At 38.0% G+C, this 19,727-nt stretch overlaps 1 protein-coding gene and 1 pseudogene across 1 annotated transcript; both read right to left on the reverse strand.

Annotated features, from left to right (window-relative positions):
* Window positions 1–1,911: 1,911 nt before the first annotated feature.
* LOC123786817 (olfactory receptor 11G2-like) lies at window positions 1,912–2,864 on the reverse strand. The gene is given in 2 exon segments (XM_045789170.2): window positions 1,912–2,235; window positions 2,238–2,864. Coding segments are annotated over 2 exon segments (945 nt in total). The 5' UTR covers window positions 2,859–2,864.
* A 7,598-nt stretch (window positions 2,865–10,462) lies between these two features.
* Window positions 10,463–12,580, reverse strand: LOC123786771 (olfactory receptor 11G2-like; annotated as a pseudogene).
* Window positions 12,581–19,727: the final 7,147 nt, after the last annotated feature.

Here is a 19,727-nt window from a genome sequence, read left to right on the forward strand (position 1 = left end):
GCTGAATGGAAATAGTTCATTTTCCTGCTCTTTGCCCCTCACCTCTCCCTACTTTGCACTATTCTCCAGCCAATTTCTATAACAACTAATATCTTTCTTGGTTGTAGTCCGTCTTGCAATTTAAGTTTTTTCTCATCATAAACTGTAAACTCCATGGGGGGACTAATACATGATTTATTCACCTTATTTGATTCATTTCCTAGCTCTGTACCCAACACATTGAAGTTATTCATTAAATTTATTTTTAAAGATTTATTTATTTATTTTAGAGAGAGTGCATGAGTGGGGGAAGGGGCAGATGGAGAGAAACAGACAATCCACTGAGTGCAGAGTCTCACACAGGTCTTGATCCCATGACCTGAGCCAAAATCAAGAGTCAGATGCTTAACTGGCTGAGCCACCCAGGGGTCCCTCGTTAAATGTTTTTTTTTTTTAAAGATTTTATTAATTTTTTCGACAGAGATAGAGACAGCCAGCGAGAGAGGGAACACAAGCGGGGGGAGTGGGAGAGGAAGAAGCAGGCTCATAGCGGAGGAGCCTGATGTGGGGCTCGATCCCAGAACACTGGGATCACGCCCTGAGCCGAAGGCAGACGCTTAACCGCTGTGCCACCCAGGCGCCCCCCTCGTTAAATGTTTTTAATGAATGAGTAAACAATAAAGAATATAAATATAATAGTTCTGAAAAGAGTCTGGCTATAACTTTAATGCAGTTTATTTCCTCCCACAAATTCTCAGATGACAAAGTGATTCCCACTTGCTCTTTCCAGAACTAAGAAGTCTGAATGAAATGATGTCTGTGGGCTCTTAGATCCTGGCTTCTTCATATGCTATGGAAGGCGGCCTGCTTTATAGATTCCTCAAGGAACCCAGGAATTGTGAAGGAACTGTTCCTCAGGATCCAGTTCTTGGAAAATTTGCCAGGAGAGATGACATCATCATCAGCAATAAAATTTTGTATCCAGGATAACAAAGTACACAGAGGAAATAAATCTTTTCTTTTGTATCCAAGACACCCTCCATCCTCTCTTCCCAAGTGCCACCATTGTTAGGCTTCATATCTATCCTTTGAAAGCAAAGTCTATCCTTTTTAAACAAAAATGCACAAATTTATAATTTCATACATAAATGACAGCTATACATCATTTATGCACTTAACAATATAACTTGTAAGTGATTCCATATCTGTACATTGAAACTTCTCATATAAAAAAGTATCATTTGCTATTGCATGGGCACATCATAAGTTACCTAAACAGATCTCAATAAATGGGCATTTAAGGGGTTTCTAGTAATTTGCTATTACAACACTGCAACAATGAATAGTCTTCGTCATGCATATTTTCATGTATGTATGATTGTATGTGTAGACCAGGTATTTAGGAGTGAGTGTAATTTCTGGGTTAATGGATAACGTGCATTTTAAAGTTTTTTAAATTGTTTGTGATTTGTTCTAAGTAGACATTGTACCAGTTTACATTTCTATCAGTAATATATATATTTCTCCCTCCTTGGATGAAAGACTCTTTGATGGCTGCATATCTGAATGGCAAAAATGCTTTCTTATAGTTTATTAGGTATTTCTTTCTTTATGAGTAGAAAGAGCAGCTCTTTAAAAAATAAAAAAAGATTTTTCTGTTCATTATAAAGTTATGACCAGAGCCGGTGACAAAATTTCCGTTCTCCAGCTTCTTCATCTATAAAATGAGGGAATTGGATAATGTTTCTGAGTCCTTTCTTGCTCTGATGATTCTAGGAAAAGTATAAACACCCACAATGAATAAGTTCAATGATAAGTTTGAACAATTCTCAGAGTGGTATTGGTTATTAATTTTTTTTTCACCTGAAGAAGTATGAAGGTAGGCCAGTTACCCAAAGATTTTTCTCTTTTTTTTTACCAAGATCAAAATTTTTATATTCCTAGAAATTTCTGCAGGGCATGTTTCATATCTTTGTTCCTCAGACTGTAGATCACTGGGTTAATGAGTGGGCTTCCTACAGAATAGAAGAGGGTCACAAGCTTCTGCATCCCAGATTCATGTTCAGATGTTGGGCTCAGATACATGACCATCACTGAGCCATAGAACAATGAAACCACAGCCAGATGGGACCCACAGGTGGAGACAGCTTTTCTTCGTCCAGCTGCTGAAGGCAACCTCAACACAGCTCTCAGGACCAGAGCACAGGACACCATGATGCAGAGGAAAGGAATAAATAAGAGTAAGGAACTTAAAATCATCCAAAAAAAGACTCCATTACTGGGGCTCTGGCACAGGTGAGTGCTAATAGGGGACCTGGATCACACAGGAAGTGGTCAATGATCCTGGATCCACAGAAGGACATTTGAGAAATAACAATGATAGGGACTGGGAACCAGAGGAATCCAAGTATCCAGCAACTGACCACAAGATTGGTGCAGAGATGTCTTGTCATAATGGTTGGATAATGTAGAGGCCGGCAGATGGCAAGGTACCGATCAAATGCCATAACAGCCAAGGAAAAGCACTCTGTAGAGCCCAAGGAGAAGAAAAAGTAGAACTGGAGAAAGCACCCAGAGAAGGAGATGACCTTGGTGTCAGAGAGGAAGTTGGCCAACATGACATACCAGATCTCTAGGAAGGAGAAGTTGGTGAGCAAAATGTACATGGGAGTGTGGAGTCTCTGATCCCAGTACACAGCACAGATGATAGACCCATTGCCCATGCGGGTCAGGAGGTAGAGAACAGAGAAGAGCAGAAAGAGGAAGATCTGCCCTTCCCTGGGGCAAGGGAAGCCCAGGAGGTTGAAGCCAGTGATGATGCTGGAGGTGTTGGGGGTGTTGGAGATTTTCATGTATCTGGGAGTGATGAAAGAACCCATAATTACTGAATATTCCTGGAACAGCAGCAGGACTCAGGACTCAGGACTCCATTTTCTTTGTCCAAAGAAGAAACTGAGATTAGTTTATTTATTCATTATGAATTCAATATTTAATGAATGTTTACTGCTTGCTAGGTATTTTTTTATAGATACTAGAGATATAGCAGTGAACAAAATAGATTAAAAATCCTTATTGCATTTAGCTTTTCCCAGGTAGGAGAATGCAGTGTAGACTGACATTACTATGTGTAATTCTTTTTCTCTCCTCTTAAACTAAATATACTGGGTTAACTCTCTTCTTGACAAATGCCTTTTTAAGAGTAGGCTGAGGTTCTTGTTATGTCTAGCAGCAGTGTCATGGAGATGACTGGGGGTACAGATGATCTTCATGTTTAGAAGGGTTTCTGTAATTTTTTTTTTTAATGAATGGATAAATGTATTGCCTTTAGGAACTCCATGAACAGTCACCTAATGCACCTGCTTGTAGGCAGGTGCCTTGTTCGTCATGTGATTCTGGAGCAAGAAAAATGTGGGACTTTTGATGTCACTTAAAAATTATTTGACATTTAGCTATATTTTAAACTAACCTGGTGATTCACTCTAATGCCATTTTGTCCCAATTCATTGGGCAAATCCATCAAGTTTGCTGGAGAAAACTACCTGAAAAAATATCACCTAAGGCCATTTGGGTAGATATCCTAAAAAATAAAGCTAACATCAATAATCTGAACATATTGGAAAAGGTCTGTTCTCTGGGGTAAGGATGCAGTGGTGTGCTGGAACCCCTTCTCTGGTCAAGTTTGTTTAGGACATTGACTTGATTGCCAGGTTAAGGGGTACTCATGCGTCCCCTAAGAACTTCTAAGATTCTAACCATCTCTGTCTCAATGTGTATTACCACAGGGCTTTCCTGGCCTCTGCTAGGATTGGAAGGGATGGGGAGATGATGACTGCATTATGAGCTCCATCTTCTGTATGCATTCGCCTAGCTTTAAAATCGTCGGTGTCAGAGCTCAGGTTAAGTTCCAAATGATTATATACTTATTTCTCATAAAGGGGAGCTGAAAGCAGGTTTTATTTAAAATCTCTTATTTGTAAAACAACTCTTTTCATGTAGGATAAAAATATTCAGGACTTCTTGCCTTTGTTGGAGAAAAATTTTTATCCTAATTTGCCTGTCTTTTTGTAGAATGTGTTATAACTAATATTGGAGTGACTTGGTACATTGCTTACTCACAAGCAGCAGAGGGTGGGATTTGATATAACCCATGAACTCAGGCTATCCAGTCTCAGAAGTTAAAACAGAAATTTTATGAAACTTGTGAGTTTATAATATTAATTTACAGACATGATACCTGGATTTAATCAATTCAAGGAATCTGTTGCTTAGTAGTGACTGTGTGTTTTTGGTTTGGATTGTGTTGCTGGGTTTCCTCAAATCTCAATTTATACTCAGTCATCTATTTGACCATCTCATTACTGGAAATGTGGATAGTTGAGTAAATCTTTGAGGGTTTTCTTTTTTTTCTGTATATTTTAATTTCATATCTCCCTTTCTCATCCTTTATAACTCAGTTGCAATTTCCATTTGTTCTTTTTCTAAAATTTGTCTTGATGCATCTGCTTTTCTCTTTCCCCTGCACCTCCTTGTTCAAACTACCATTATTATTTCTCTGGATTACTACAAAGCCTCCTGAATGATCTCTTTTCTTCCTGCCTTTGTGTCTTTACAAGCAATTCTCTACAGCAGCTATACTGACCTTTTAATAATGTAAATAAGATTGTGTCATTTCTTTGTGTAAAAACATTCAGTAACTTCCCCAACCTAGAATAGAATCCAAGTTCCTATTTATGGAGCATGAGCCCCTCAATGATCCGGCTTTCACCTACTTCACCATTTTTTCCCCTTCTTCCTCCTTTTCCCCTTGTCTGCCTTTCCCTCTTTCTACTTATTCAGTTACATGGGCCTTCTTTCCGTACTAGAATAAGCGAAGCCCATCTCTGACCAGGTGCTTTTACTCTAGGTTTTTGTTTTTGTTTTTTCTTGGTCTGGGAATCTCCTCTGGAACCCATTCTTCAGGTTTCACTACAAATATTCTCTTCTTCAGAACACTCGATGTTAGTTCCTCTGCCATTCTTTCGTTCCTAAATTTTTATTTGTTTTCTTTTTAGCACTTTTCAAGATCTGAAATTATTTTATTTCTTTACTTATTTGTTGTATTTGCCAGTTGAATGAAGTCAGAGTACTTGTCTGTTGAATTCATTGTTTGATTATAGTTGTGGCACATAGTAGGTATTTAATAAATTATATAACTGCTCTTTTTTTCAAAAAAAATTTTCTGATTATGAAATACATGTATCATATGAAACTTTGGAAAAATACATGACTTGTAATGAAGAGAATAATAAAAGCTTTTAAAAATATCTATAAAAGTCATTTTAGGAGAAATATGTTCTAAGCCTTAAAATGATATTATTTATATGAAAGTGATTTTTACACCATGGGAACCAAAAATTAATGTGAGTGAAATTTGCAGGAATGTATTCTTCAGTAACTTCTGTGTATTACCTTGAATTACTAGATTTCAGGGAATCTATTTGAAAGGGGGTTATGAGAGATTGAATGTTCTTGGTAAGAGAAGCTCTTCTCTTTTTAAGTGATCTCTTCAATTGCTAAAGAATGGCTGGCAGAGTGGAAAAGTAGAAAGACAAAGGCCTCAATTCTGTTGATTAAAAAAAAAAACTAACTTGTTTATGGATCTAGCATAGTAATTTAACATCTCTTAGTTTCTTAAGTGTAGAGTGGGAACTGAACCACAGAATTCTTAATCCTATTCATGTCTGAGATGTTTGTTGTTGTTCTAGGAATGCCCAGACTGCACAGGATAGTTGGACTTGCAAATCTAGAAGTGATATATAATCCTGGAATGAAAACCCTTGCTGGATGTTGTATTAATTATATATGAAGATACAAGACACAGGACAGCTTGCAGAATAGTTTTCCAGGTAATAGCCTGACAAAACTGTCTTGGAAAATAGGAAATGTGTAAAATATTTTATGCTAATACTAATGAAATTCAATGTGGTTAAAGATAGAGGTATTTCTGCTAAGCTGTTTTGTTACTCACCGTTTTTCAGTTCGGTGTCCTAAGCGTAGAAAGCAGATGCTGTGTTAACTGTCAGTCTAAGTTGGCTGGGTCCCCCTGAATTGGCCTCAGAGATGGTGTGGCCAACGTTGTGGAAACATGAACATGGGAGCCTCAACTGTGTCTATGCACTCAGGCTGCTCCGACAGAGAATTAACAAAACAAAACAAAGAAGCTTTACTTTTTAACTTGTGAAATTAGTATCCATAATCTTGACGCATCCAGCTGGTCCCAGAAACACGATGGTGTGTGAGTCTTGGTATCCTCACTAGTTAAGTTCTTCAGGCAGCCAGCCAGCCAATTTCCCTGTGAGCATAACCCTCTGCCTTACACCTGGTGGGAGGGACAGGGGTGGGGGGAGGTAGGCAGGCGGGGCTGCTCCATGGAGGACCACATCTGGGGTCAAATCCTACCTTCCCCATTTCCAGCTGTGAATGCATATTCATCTTTCTATGATTTGGTTTCTTTTCCGTAAGGTAGAGAGAGTGCGAGTATTGACTCCAGAGGGTGCTTTGAGGATTAAATAGTATTTGTAAAATGCCTGGCAACCAGTTAGTGATATATAGCCCTCTATCCCATTGTAGAAACTTTCTTGGAAGCCCCTGAAAGTAAGTGTACTTATCCATTGCTGATAAGCTGTAGGCAATGTGGCATAATAGAAGTAGCCCGGGATTTGAATATGGGAGCCCAGGATTCGAATTCCAGCACTTACACTGCATTGTTGTGGGAAATTCTACAGGCCAGTTACTTCTTATCTCTTAGCTTCCTCAAATGTCAGATGGCGGTGATAATGCCTTCCCCGAAGGGTTGGTATAAAGACAGCTAAATGATATAATGAATTGACAAGGTGGAAGCACTTTGTTGATATCTGGCATATAATAAATGTTAGATGTGTTTTGTAAGACTGTAGCAGAATTAGCGGGAAACTTTTTTCAGAGATGTAGATTCTCCAGCTCTATTTTAATATTTTTTCCCTCTCTAAGCACTACAGTCCCTTCCTTCCTGAAGCAGGAAAGGGAATCCCAACGGAAACTTCTCAGCCAGTTTCTTATAGGCTTTTCTGAGAGTAGAAGTAGTTGCCTTTGTGGTAACCAGCTGGAGAGAAGGTGTAAAATAGGTTGGAATGGAGATGAGTGGATGTATGTGCTGTAGGATCCAGGAATTATAAGCAGAGTTTGTCTTTTGCTCCTTGAGGATTCATTTACTCTTTCTAGAAGGGGAACAGTGCCAGGAGACAGGTCTGTGCTACTTATTCCCTTGCTTACTCCCTACCTTCTCTGGAGACCCTTGTCCCTTCATTTCTGTCTTTGTTTTCCCCAGTGGTGGAGGAAGTAATATTTTTACTGGGTCTAAATACCTTAGAGATAGCCAGAGATGCAATCAATAGCAATTGCTCCCTCACCAACCTGTTCAGCATATCTGTCATATGCTCAAGGGAAATTCTGCCAAACAGGACCCTAGATAAGGTACCAGTGTTACAGAAGTTTATTTTTTGGCCTTCTGACACATTGATGTCAATCGTGGGTTTTGGGGACAGATTCCCCTTCTCCCTACCAGAAACAGATCGGTTGGGGGACCTTAGCCAAGGGACTGTGGAATCACTGTCTTCCCAAGACCACCATGACCTCCTCTTCTTTCAGATCAAGGTTCTGAGTTAAAACAGGTTCACTGAAGAATCCTGCCTCTCTGGAACACTTACCAGCCTGAGGATGCTCTTGGCCAAGGGGGCCACATAGCAGGGTCATTCTGCAGCAGTGTGCAGAGAAGCTGCCCTTGGGGCATAGACTTCAATTTTTCTTCATCCTCAACAAAGGAGCAGATCTTTTAGCACAGCTCACACTCCTTGAAGGAGATTTCCTCCTAAACATCTCACATCCTGTTGAAGCACCTTTGACATTTCCCCTACCCACAGTGTAAAACTCGAAGTCTATAGCCTGGTCAGTAAGGCCCCTGCAGCACAGCTCCACCCTATCTTCAAGTCTTGCTTCTCAGAGTTCCCTGCTCCAGCCATACTTACCTATGCACACACACAATTCCAGCCACGTATTTGCTGAGTGAGTCATTTTACCCTCTGAAAGGCTTGAAAGAACACCCTGACTCCGAAAGCAGGAGAACCCACCTGGAGTGAGCTGAATTCAATATCCAAATAGCAGGTTTACAAGTTAATTGTATGCAAGAGTATCCATGTGTTTCTGTGCTTATTTTTCTTCCATTTTATTTGCTATTCCTACCCCTCCTGGTACCTGTATTTAGATCTCAGAACACATCTATGCTACGAGCAAGTACATCATGGATTGGATAGGATACTGTGTGCTGACGTAGGCACCTAATCACCATTTATAATGTGTAGATGGGAAAAACTTGTTGCAAATTTCAATCAGTCTTGGCTTGTATTTGTATTTTCAGCAATGATTACTTTAAAAGCATACACTTTATATGGGAAACTTGTCACATAAGAGGATGGAAAACAAAAACATCGGTGACAACTAAATCTTCAGGAGAGTTGATGGTGTTTATTTCACAATATTTTCCTTTTCCTGCACGTTTCCGGTCAGCTATTTTTAAGGATGAAGTTCAAGATATTTGCACATCATCGTATGCTGTTAGTAACAGTAGGTGCAACGATCAGCTGTAACAAAATTCTCTGTTTCTCTTTTTGTTAATTATGACCACAAATATATTTCATGTGGTCTATCATGATGTAAAATGTGGAAACTTCTTCTGTAGTGTATTGATCCTTTGTGTTATTTCTTTAGAATTATTTTTCATATTTTCTCAAATATACACACACAAATGTACATACACACTTACATATGTATGTATCTGTATCTGTATTTAAATAAAACTGGGTTCTGAGTTGTGATTTTTATTATCTTTTGCAGACCAACTTACTCTAGGTGTTCATTTACACTTGTTAGATAAATCCATTTAAATAGTAAAAATAAAGTCTGCCAACTTTTTGGGGACATATTACCTTGGAATGTGAGGCATAGGAACCTGCAGTCTATGATTGATATGTCTTCAGTTTGCCGTATTGCTAGAATGACTTCATCACGATTTACATCTTATCAGCTGATATCAGAGTACAGTACCCATGAGACTGACTGAAATGAAGCTGATGGGCCAAGAGGCCTTTCTCTTGCTAGCCACTCCGAAGTGTTCATTATTTAATCTTCCTGCCCTGCCCCCATTCTCTCAAGGGACTTAGCGCTCTCTCTTAGTTTAATTCTGAGAAATTTCAGAAAACACGTTTTGAAGTGATAAGCTTTATTACAAGAAAGTAAGGGACAACTTGGTTAGTGAGATTTTATGTAGATGAATATCCGTAAGTTATGCCAGTTCTTTTGAACTGGGAAACTCTGAGCCAGATTTATCATTCTTATTATAATTAAAGATAATTTATTATAACAAATAAAATTATTAATGTATAATTACTTGATAGAGAAACATTTTAAAATAAAGCCTAAGATTAGAAAAAAATAGGAAAAAGAGACCTCCATATTATTACCTCAACATTGCCATTTAAACTATTTTGGTGTTCTGGCTGAAAGAATAAGTTCTGAATGTAATATGTTAAATATTAGTATAATAATTGTACTTTGTTCTTCAAAGATTGATTTTTATATTTCAATATGCAAAAGACATTTTAAAAATTATGCTCAGTCAGCCAGGCATTTTTTATTGTTCTCCAATTCTCTTTAACATCTATTTATCTTAATTGTTGAATTGTGAATTATATTGCATCTTGGAGCCATAGTTACCTTGATTAAGGATGTTCATCACTCATTAGTATATCAATAGGTGTTGCCAATCATAAATCATGATTAGTAATCATGAGTAGTAAGTGCCGTATGGACACCTATTCTAGAAACGCTTCTTTTCTGTGTATTGCAATATACTTGTAGATAGATTGTGATCTCTGAATGGTTGAATGCATTTTTCAGAACTTGTCATGCTTTCTCACCCCTTAATACTCTTGGCTTTTACCGTACTCTTTTTTCACTTGCTCCCATATCAACTTATGATTTCTTTGTTGCTAGCACATCTTGTCCATTTACCACTTGTTTGTGAGCCCCACAAGAGAAGGAGATATGTCTTCCTCACGTCTGTGTGTTAGTCATCTTCTAGCTCAGTCCCTAGCGTATTAACTATATTTAGTTGTTTTAATGAGTAAGGGCTCATGGAGAAAAATGGTACAACGAGAATAAAAATATAGCCACTTTCACTTTTTCATAGTTTATGTACTCTCATAGGTCCTCAGAGGAGGAAGACATTTCTACTTTGTTCTAACAGAACCAAAGAATTTTAGTGAGATGACATCAAGAGGTTGTCAGTTTTCTTCTTTTTCATTTTCCATCAACAATCAGTCCTCTTCCTAATTTCCCAAAGAATCAAGGAATTATGAAAAAATGTTTCTCTGGTCTAATTTCATAGTGGAATAGTTTTAAAATTTATTTTTTAAATGTTAAACCATTGATTGTTTAAATGTCTGTTTAAATCCAGTACATGCTTATAGAGAGAAATTTCAAAAAAACAAAAGCATATGCAGTGAATGTCTTCTTTCCTGGCCCCAAATACCCAGTTCTCTTTCTCAAAAGCAATCACTGTTCTGCTTTCTTCTTTCTTCTTCAAGAAGCATATAATGTATTTATGAGCACAAATATCTATTTACCCATAATCTTTCTCCCCATGAAAGATAGCCCAAGATAGAGAGTTTTTTCCATCTTGCTTTTCCTTTAATGATGTACTTTGAGGATAGTTTTAGATCAATAGACATGTACAGATCTTCATTTTTACAGTTATATAGTATATTTCATTCTATGGATATATAGTAATTCAATCCTTAATTGATAGGAAATTAGATTGTTCTACTCTTTTGCTATTAGAAACAGTAGTCAATATTCTTGAACATAGGCCATTTTTCTTACATGTGAGTATACTACTCAGATCACGATCTAAGAGTGGAAATGCTGAGTCAAAAGTCCCTTAAATTTTGATAGTTTTTGTCAAAATGTCCTCCATAGCTGTTGTAACAACTTATGCTGTACTAGCAAGGGAAGAGATTGCTGTTTTCGCCCACATGATGTTTTATCTTCATCAATTTTTGTATTTCTCCAGTTCTGAATAAAATAGAATGTCTTTTTAGATATTTGAAAACATCTGCTATTTATTTTCCATACATTTGGCAGTTTTTCTTTTGTGCTGATGCTATTTTTCTTACTGATCTGAAGATATATATTTATATCTTCAGATCTATATATATATATGTATATGTATATATATGTGTATATATATTGGGCTATTAATCTTTTGTGTATAATTGATGCTACCAACATTAAGTTTCTGGAGGGCAGAAATTTAAGCTCAATCAGAAGAATTAGGTCAATTTGTTGTTGTTGAAAGGATGATAGAAAACTTTAGGTTTTGCCATAGAGTTATAATCTTGTGTAATTTGTGAGGCTAAATACAAATGAAAAAATACAAAATCTATAAAATCTAGGAAATAAACTGTATGGTGTATAAAGTTCATAAATAATATAGACAATTTTCTGAGTGATGTGAGTCTTCTTTTTAACTAAGAAATTAAAAACAGATTCTGTCCGCAAATCTTTTAAACCAAGACTCTTACTTTTAGGTTCCCAATAATTTCTTTATAGCATGTTTCATATCTTTGTTCCTCAGACTATATATTACAGGGTTGATGAGTGGAGTTACTATGGACTAAAACAAAGTCACCATCTTCTGCATCCCAGCTTCATGCTTGGATGTTGGGCTCACATACATGACCATCACTAAGCCATAGAACAGTGAAACTACAACCGGATGGGACCCACAGGTGGAGAAAGCTTTTCTTCATCCAGCTGCTGAAGGAACCCGCAACACAGCTCTCAGGACCAGAGCATAGGACACCATGATAAAGAGAAAGGGTATACCTAAGAGCAGAGAACTTAGGGTAGAGCTAGTTAACTCTATTACAGGGGCTCTAGGACAGGTGAGGGCCAATGGGGGACCTGGATCACACAGGAAGTGGTCAAAGATCCTGGATCCACAGAAGGACATTTGGGAGATGATGATGATGGGAATCAAGAACCAGAAGAAACCAAGTATCCAGCAACTGACCACAAGATTGGTGCAGAGACGTCCTGTCATGATGGTTGGATAACGTAGAGGCTGGCAGATGGCAAGGTACCGATCAAATGCCATAACAGCCAAGGAAAAGCACTCTGTAGAGCCCAAGGAGAAGAAAAAGTAGAACTGGAGAAAGCACCCAGAGAAGGAGATGACCTTGGTGTCAGAGAGGAAGTTGGCCAACATGTTGGGGACAGTGGAGGTGACATACCAGATCTCTAGGAAGGAGAAGTTGGTGAGCAAGATGTACATGGGAGTGTGGAGTCTCTGATCCCAGTACACAGCACAGATGATAGACCCATTGCCCATGAGGGTCAGGAGGTAGAGAACCGAGAAGAGCAGAAAGAGGAAGATCTGCCCTTCCTTGGGGCAAGGGAAGCCCAGGAGGTTGAAGCCAGTGATGATGCTGGAGGTGTTGGAGATTTTCGTGGGTCTGGGAGCTGTGAAAAGACCATCACGTTATTGAATGTCTGTGTAGATAGGGACCCAGATGTATATCAAAACCACCCAGTGGAATGCAATAAACACTTATATCTCAGTAATTACTATTTTTGTCTAATCCTGAAATACTGTTCTAGTTGAGTTGTTGGACTGAAAAACACAAGAAGTTGGTGAATATCAGTGGGTAGACAGAGATGTTTCTTTATTGTGAAATACATGCAAACATACTTACTACATAAGCTTATAACTTGATCATTAACATAAACTTCCGAGGTAACCACTGAGGTCAAGAAAGAGACTATCACTTGCACCCTAGAACCTTCTCTCATGCTCCATCCCAATCAGTATCCTCTGCCCCTCTATCCTTCCAATTGTAACACTGTCCTTTCCTTATGGTAATCACTTCCTTGTTTTTGTTTATTTTAGTAACTAAGTATGCATCCCTGAACAAAAGTATTTGGTTTTGCTTGTTTTTGTAGTTTACGTAAGTGAAATTATACTTTTGGCTGACCTCTTTGTTCAACAGTAAGGTTTGTGAAATTCATGTTGTTGCATTATCTGTAGTTTCCCCATTTTTACTTCTCTATATTATTACATTCTATGAATAAACCACCAGTTAGAGGAATTATTTCCACTTTGAAGCTACCAGGAATAACTCTATGAAGACATAGTTCATTTTTCCTGGTTCACACTTGCACTCGTTTCTATAGGCTGGACACAGAAGTGTGTATTTTCAACTTTATTAAACTAAACAATGTTCCGTTCTTATTGCACTATTTTTCACTTCTATTGACCATATACAAGAGCTCTGATGGTCTACATTCTTTTCTAATGTTAAGGTCAATGTTTACCAGGGCCTGGGGAATGCTGTATAGACTGTTTTAATGGCTTCTCCCTTTTTTGTTTCCTTCTGGTGATATTGGACTGGGTGGTTCTCTTCTTGTCAGAACTTTTTTCCTAAAGTAGCTGGTTATATCAAAATTGCTCTGCTCTCAAGAGAGTAGTCCAGAAGTGAGGAAAAAAAAAAAGAAAACGGTCCCCAAAGTTGATTTATGAGAACATTGTAATGCATGATGTAATTTACAGCCACTTCTGGGCAGTTTGTTGTTCATCTTACATGAACATTGAGTCTTGTGATCAGCCTTATAATTTAAATAAGGCATTTCTTTACTGTACCTACATTTCCAATGTGCCTCTCCCAGAGAGAATTCTTTGAAAGGCTCACTCAGAAGCATCTTTCTGAAGAGGAAGTTTCGTATCGAAATTTTTCGTAGGCTTGAAGTCAGTTTGTGTAAGTTAGTGTACCGGAAATGCTTGGGAATTAGCATAATGCTTTGCACTTAGGTAGCTTTTAATAAATACCTATAAAATGAATGAATAATGCACTTATTTCAGTTCCCAGAAAGAGATCACACCAACAGGGCTATGGGCAAAGCTGACTCAGATTGTGTGGCCTTGGAGCAGCGACCCTTGGGCCTATTGGAATCACTTTCTCTTTTGAGGGAGTTAACAATCTCAATTATTCTGTTTGGTAAGGCAGTCTACCAGCTTCATGAGTAAAACACTCAAATTGTAGGAAATAGCTGCAGCTCACCTCTGTTACTATAATTCCCCAGCCACCTAGGGTGGGTACATTTCAGGGATAGATGAGCATTAATGTGGTTTTGTGGAAACAAGTCTTTGATGGTTTGGGCTGGGGATATGACTCTACAAAATTTTCTGTTTTGTAGAGATGTTCTATTTCTGTTTCTATTCTAATTCCATAAACTGTGGAACCTGATACTACTGCTCTAATGTTAAGGTACATGTAGCAGGAAACTTGAAAAGAAGAGAAAACTTTTTTTTTTGCTCCCTTATAGTCGCTGTTTGGGAGTGCCTCAAGGCAGAATGACCTTGGATGGTTACACGTTTGCATAACGGCTTCATGTTTTTCTGAGTTTAAAAAAAAAAAAACACCACACCACACCACAAAGCACAACCTTTGTTATATAATCCCACCCTTACTCCTGGGTCTTGGTTATGGAAGCCTCTGTAAATAGGGCATACATAAGGAACGTGAAAAATATCCATGTGCATTATCTGGAATGTAGTATCAGTTAATCAAACTATTTCTGAGAGTTGGCATAGTTATGCAAGGAGTCTGACAGTGGTCTTTTGGAGTATTCAAAAACAGTAAGATTTCCCTGAATAAAATGACAGAAGTGTCAGGGGAAAAGTCCTTGATGATAGTGCATTCTTGTGTTGATTTGAGAGGAAGATTTATGATCGGGGACCAGCAAACTGAGTAATAGTTTGGAACTTCTAAACTGTGTACAAAACTTCCCTCTCTGAGACAGATCTTTTCTGGATTTTGTATGATTTTCACGACATGGGGAACTCATGTGGCCAATATAATTTCCCAAGATCCTGCTAGTTTATGTCTTATACTACAGTGGGTCTTTGAGAGCCTCAGCTGTGGGAGGAAGAGGCTCTGGTTCTTGGACCATAGACTTACACTTTCTAGATGCCCTTGCCTCTCTGATTTTAAGAACGTGTGACTTGGGACTGTGGCTAAGTTTCAGATACCAAGTATTCATCAGTTGAAGGCAAACTTAAAGCAGACATAAAATATCTAATACACCTTTGCGTTACTTTACTCTATTCTCATTCAGGATGACTATTTTCAGAATGTGGTCTTTCCTGAAGCAACCGCATTTCCAAATGCCCTGTTCTTTGAATGGGGCAGTGAACAAACGTCGAAGCCATGACAATACATAACTGGTAATGAATGGAAAGAGGGACTCAGAATAAATTTGTTTTAATATGTGAAAGCCACATATGGACTCTAAGTTCCATAAAGTTAGAAAAGGTCCTTTTTAGGCCTAACAGTTTTACTACTGACTCTGAAATGTCATTCAGTTTTCAATAGGTCAAAATAATGTATTACTAATTGTGGTCGGGGCATTTTTCTTTTCTTTTCCTTTCCTTTCCTTTCCTTTCCTTTCCTTTCCTTTCCTTTCCTTTCCTTTCCTTTCCTTTCCTTTCCTTTCCTTTCCTTTCCCTTCCTTCCTTCCTAGGCTCCACGCCCAGCATGGGGCTTGACCTTAAGACCCTGAGGTCAAGACCTGAGCTGAGATCAAGAGTCAGATGCTTAACTAACTGAGCCAGTTAGGCACCCTGTGGTTGGCGCATTTTTAATCAAAGTGCTTTGCAGGATGCGTCTAAAGGTTATTTTTTGCAATAATCACTTCGTCCATCACCTCAAAATATTTTCAGCACTTTGAACGGCTTAATGTTCAAGAAGTTACTTTTCCTGGTTTAGTCTAAATTGCGTCTCTTCCTTTCTTTTACCCCTCACGTCCAGTTCACCAGCAAGATGTTGCTGCTTCTAAACTATGACTCGTGTCATACACTTCTCTTTGTCTTCGCTGTTGTCTCCCAAGTTCAAATGACCATCTTTTCTTCCTGGGACTTTGGCAGCAGCAACCTAAAAGAACTCCATGCTTCTACTTTTGTTCCTTTACCCTCTATTTTCCAAGCAGCAGCATATAACTTCTTAAAAACCGAAACACCAATCATGTTAGACTTTTGAGTGAAACCATTCCCTCTCAGAGCAGTTCTGTGTCAGGGGGTCTCACAGCGCTCTTCTAGAAAACAGGAACGGCCATCACCGTTTTACGCTCCAACTAATATATTTAACAGGACTGTATTGCTACTTACCTTTTACCACTTAGCTCCTCTGTACAGAAGAAACTATGATGTTTACTGGCCACAAGTCTGAGCAGGAGCTGTCAAAAAAACAAAACAAAACAAAACAACAACAACAACAAAAAAAAGGAAAAGGAAAAGAAACAAAATACTGGTGGATTCCTGCTGTATCGACTGCAGAGGGCGCTGTGAACATCAATGTGTTTATGACCCCAGGCTGAGTTAAGGGACTGAGTTAAGACAGCAGTCATCTTTTTTGGGTTTACTTGTTAAATTTGGGAAAGGTTGAGATGGACTGAGTGAGTGAGTGAGCCAGGTCCTGGGATACATAGCTGGAGGAAGACATTTCCTGATCATGGTGTGTGGACAGGTTTTGCCCTGTCTCCATAGCCAGTCTGGAGATGGCTCATGACCACTCAATTCCCTCCGTTAGCTAGCTTGTATAGTTTCCGCGAGGGTGCTGTCACATTTTTAATGTTGGGTAATCTGTAGAAAATACTGAAGAGTAAGGATCATTTTCCTGATTGGGGTGAGTGGTAGGCAGGTGCGCATGGAAAAAACATTGGATTTAGAGTCAACAGCTTTTTCTTATTAGTCATAGGAAATTGATACTCCATTTCTTTAGTGATAAAGTGGGCCTAATAATGCCCTTTCTAAAGGGCTGTTGTAAAGATTATCGAATGAGATAAATGCCTGCAGCAGTACTTGGACCACTGCCTGACCAGTAAAAGCTTGAGAAATAATTGGCTGAATGTGTACGGCTGTGGCAATTTCGAAGAGAGCTATGGACACAAGCTAGTCGATTATGACTTTTGCTCTTCCAAACCCTTCATAACCTTTTTATCTGGGTCAGCAAGGGAATTCCAAGCTGAAGCTTCTCAAAAGCTCTTTATTTTCTTAGATGGAGAGGAGAAAAGAAGTGGAAGTGGTTGTGATAAGGATCCTTGATTGTGTTTGTGGAAGTTGTTGAGGGGTTATAAACAGAGCCTGTCAGGAAGTCAGCCCTGTTGTTTTGATCCTTGAGGATCCATTTACTGCTTCTAAAAAGAAAACAGTGTCAAGAGACATCTCTATGCTTGTTATTCACTTCCCTTGGGGGCCTACCTTAATTTCTGTGTGTGTGTGTCTGTTTTTCCTATACAAGTTGAAATACTTTCCTTGCTTTATATCTCATACCGGTAGAATGATATATTGACAAATCAATTGATTGTTATATTAGTCAACCCACAATTCTATCTCTAACTTCCCTAAGTATACCCCTTTGCAATTCCTCCCTCCTTCCTCTCCCTGACATCACTCTCTACATAACCACTGCTATTTCTCTTACTGTAGATGTTTGCATTTTTCATAGCTATATATATGTGAGATATATATATATCTTATATATATGACATATATGTTATATGTGTATACTTCGGATCATACTTAATGTATTTTTTCTAGTTTCTTTCATTCAGCACAAGTGTTAGATACAACAACATGAATGAATATCAATCGATGCATTACTCCTTTTTATTTCTGAATCATATTCTTTTATATAGGTAGACATGAATTTTCTCATTTGTTCGCCTTTGATAGATGTTTGGGTTGTTTCCAGTGTTGTGTTATTATAAATAAAACTGCTAGGAACATTTGTGTATAAGACTTTGCACGTCCCATGCTTTTCTCTCTTAGGTAAATAGCTAGGGAGAAAATGGCTTTACGATATGGTGGATACATGTTTAACTTTTTAAGAAACTGCCAAACTGTTTGCTCACGTGCTTGTGCCATGGTACATTCACACTAGCAGTGTACGGGAGCTCTGGTGCCTTTGTGTCATCACCAACACTGGGACAGTTGGCCTTCTCCGTTTTAGTGATTCTGGAATGTATACAGTGGTAGCACATTGTGATTTTAATTTGCAATGCCCTAACGACTAGTGATGTTGAATATGTTTTCATTTGCTTATTTTCCATTTGTATATGTTCTGTTCAGTGTCTGCTCAAATATTTTTCCATATTTTTATTGGGTCATTTGTTTTCTTATCGATATTTTGAGTGTTTTTTAAAATATATTCTGGATGCAAGTCCTTCAGCAGAACCAAGCTTTGCCAATATTTTCTCCTAGGCTGTGGCTTGTCTTTTCACTCTTAATAGTGTCTTTCCAAGAGCAGATTTTTTGATTTTGGTGGAGTCTAGGTTATGAATTTGTTGTTTTAGGAATCATACCTTTGGTGTTGTATTTAAGAAATCTTTGCCTAAGCCAGGGTCACAAGGATTTTCCCGTCTTGTCTTTTAGATATTTTATAGTTGTAGGTTTTATAATCGATGGCCTATTTTGAGTTAATTTGTATTTTATGAGGTATTGAGATACTAAGTTTATTTTTTTTGATATGGGTATTCAATTATCCCAGCACCATGTATTAAAATTACTATCCTTTCTCCACTCGTTGTTTTTGTTTAAAATCGGGACTATTTCTGGATGCTGTTTCCTTCTATTGATCCGTTTGTTTAACTTAATGTCAATGCTGCGTTGTTTTGATCATTTGTAGTTTTATAATAAGTCTTAAACAGTGTTACTCCAACTTTATATTGTCTAGTGTAAGTCCTTTGCATTTCTAAATTTGAAAATTAGCTTTCTAATTTCTATCAAAAAACCCCCTGGGATTTTGATTGAGATTGCATTGAATCCATAGATCATTTTGGGAAGAAATGATATCTTAACACTACTGAATTTTCTAACCCATCGACAAGTTATATCTTTACAGGTATTTATCTCTTTAATTTCTCTCAACTATGTTTGTCGTTTGCATTCTGTAAATCTTTCATATCTTTTAACAGTTCTATCTGTATTCAGTATATTTTGATGCCATTGCAAATGGCATCATTTTTTTTTAAATCTCAATTTCTGATTGTTGCTAATGCTTACTTATAGAAATACAATTGGTTTTAATTATTTTATTTAGTTTTTTAAAGATGTGTTTATTTGACAGAGACAGAGTTGCAGAGAAGCAGGCAGAGCAGTAGGCAAGGGGGAGGGAGAAGCAGGCTCCCTGCTGAGCAGGGAGCCCAATTTGGGGCTCAATCCCAGGACCCTGGGATCATGATCTGAGCAAAAGGCAGATGCTTCACTGACTGAGCCACGCAGGGGCCCCATACAATTGATTTTTATATATAGTTCTTGTACCTTGAAATCTTGAAAGACTTGCTTATTAGTTATAGTAACCTCTTTTGTTGATTCCATCGGATTTTCTACATAGATGATCATGTCATGTCTAATTAACGACAGTACCCCTTCTTTCTTCAATCAGGATGCCTGTTGCTTTGCCTGATTGTACTACCATTTGCAATACAATGTTGAATAGAAGTGGTAAGAGCAGAATTCTTGTCTTGTTTCTGATTTTAGGAGAAAGCATTCACTTTCACATTTAAGTATGATGTTAGATGTAGGTGTTTGAAAACATTCTTTACAGATCAAAGATGTTTTG

The sequence above is a fragment of the Ursus americanus genome, chromosome 9, assembly GCF_024610735.1.
Source record: "Ursus americanus isolate L20-20 chromosome 9, mUrsAme1.1.p, whole genome shotgun sequence".
NCBI lineage: Eukaryota > Metazoa > Chordata > Mammalia > Carnivora > Ursidae > Ursus > Ursus americanus.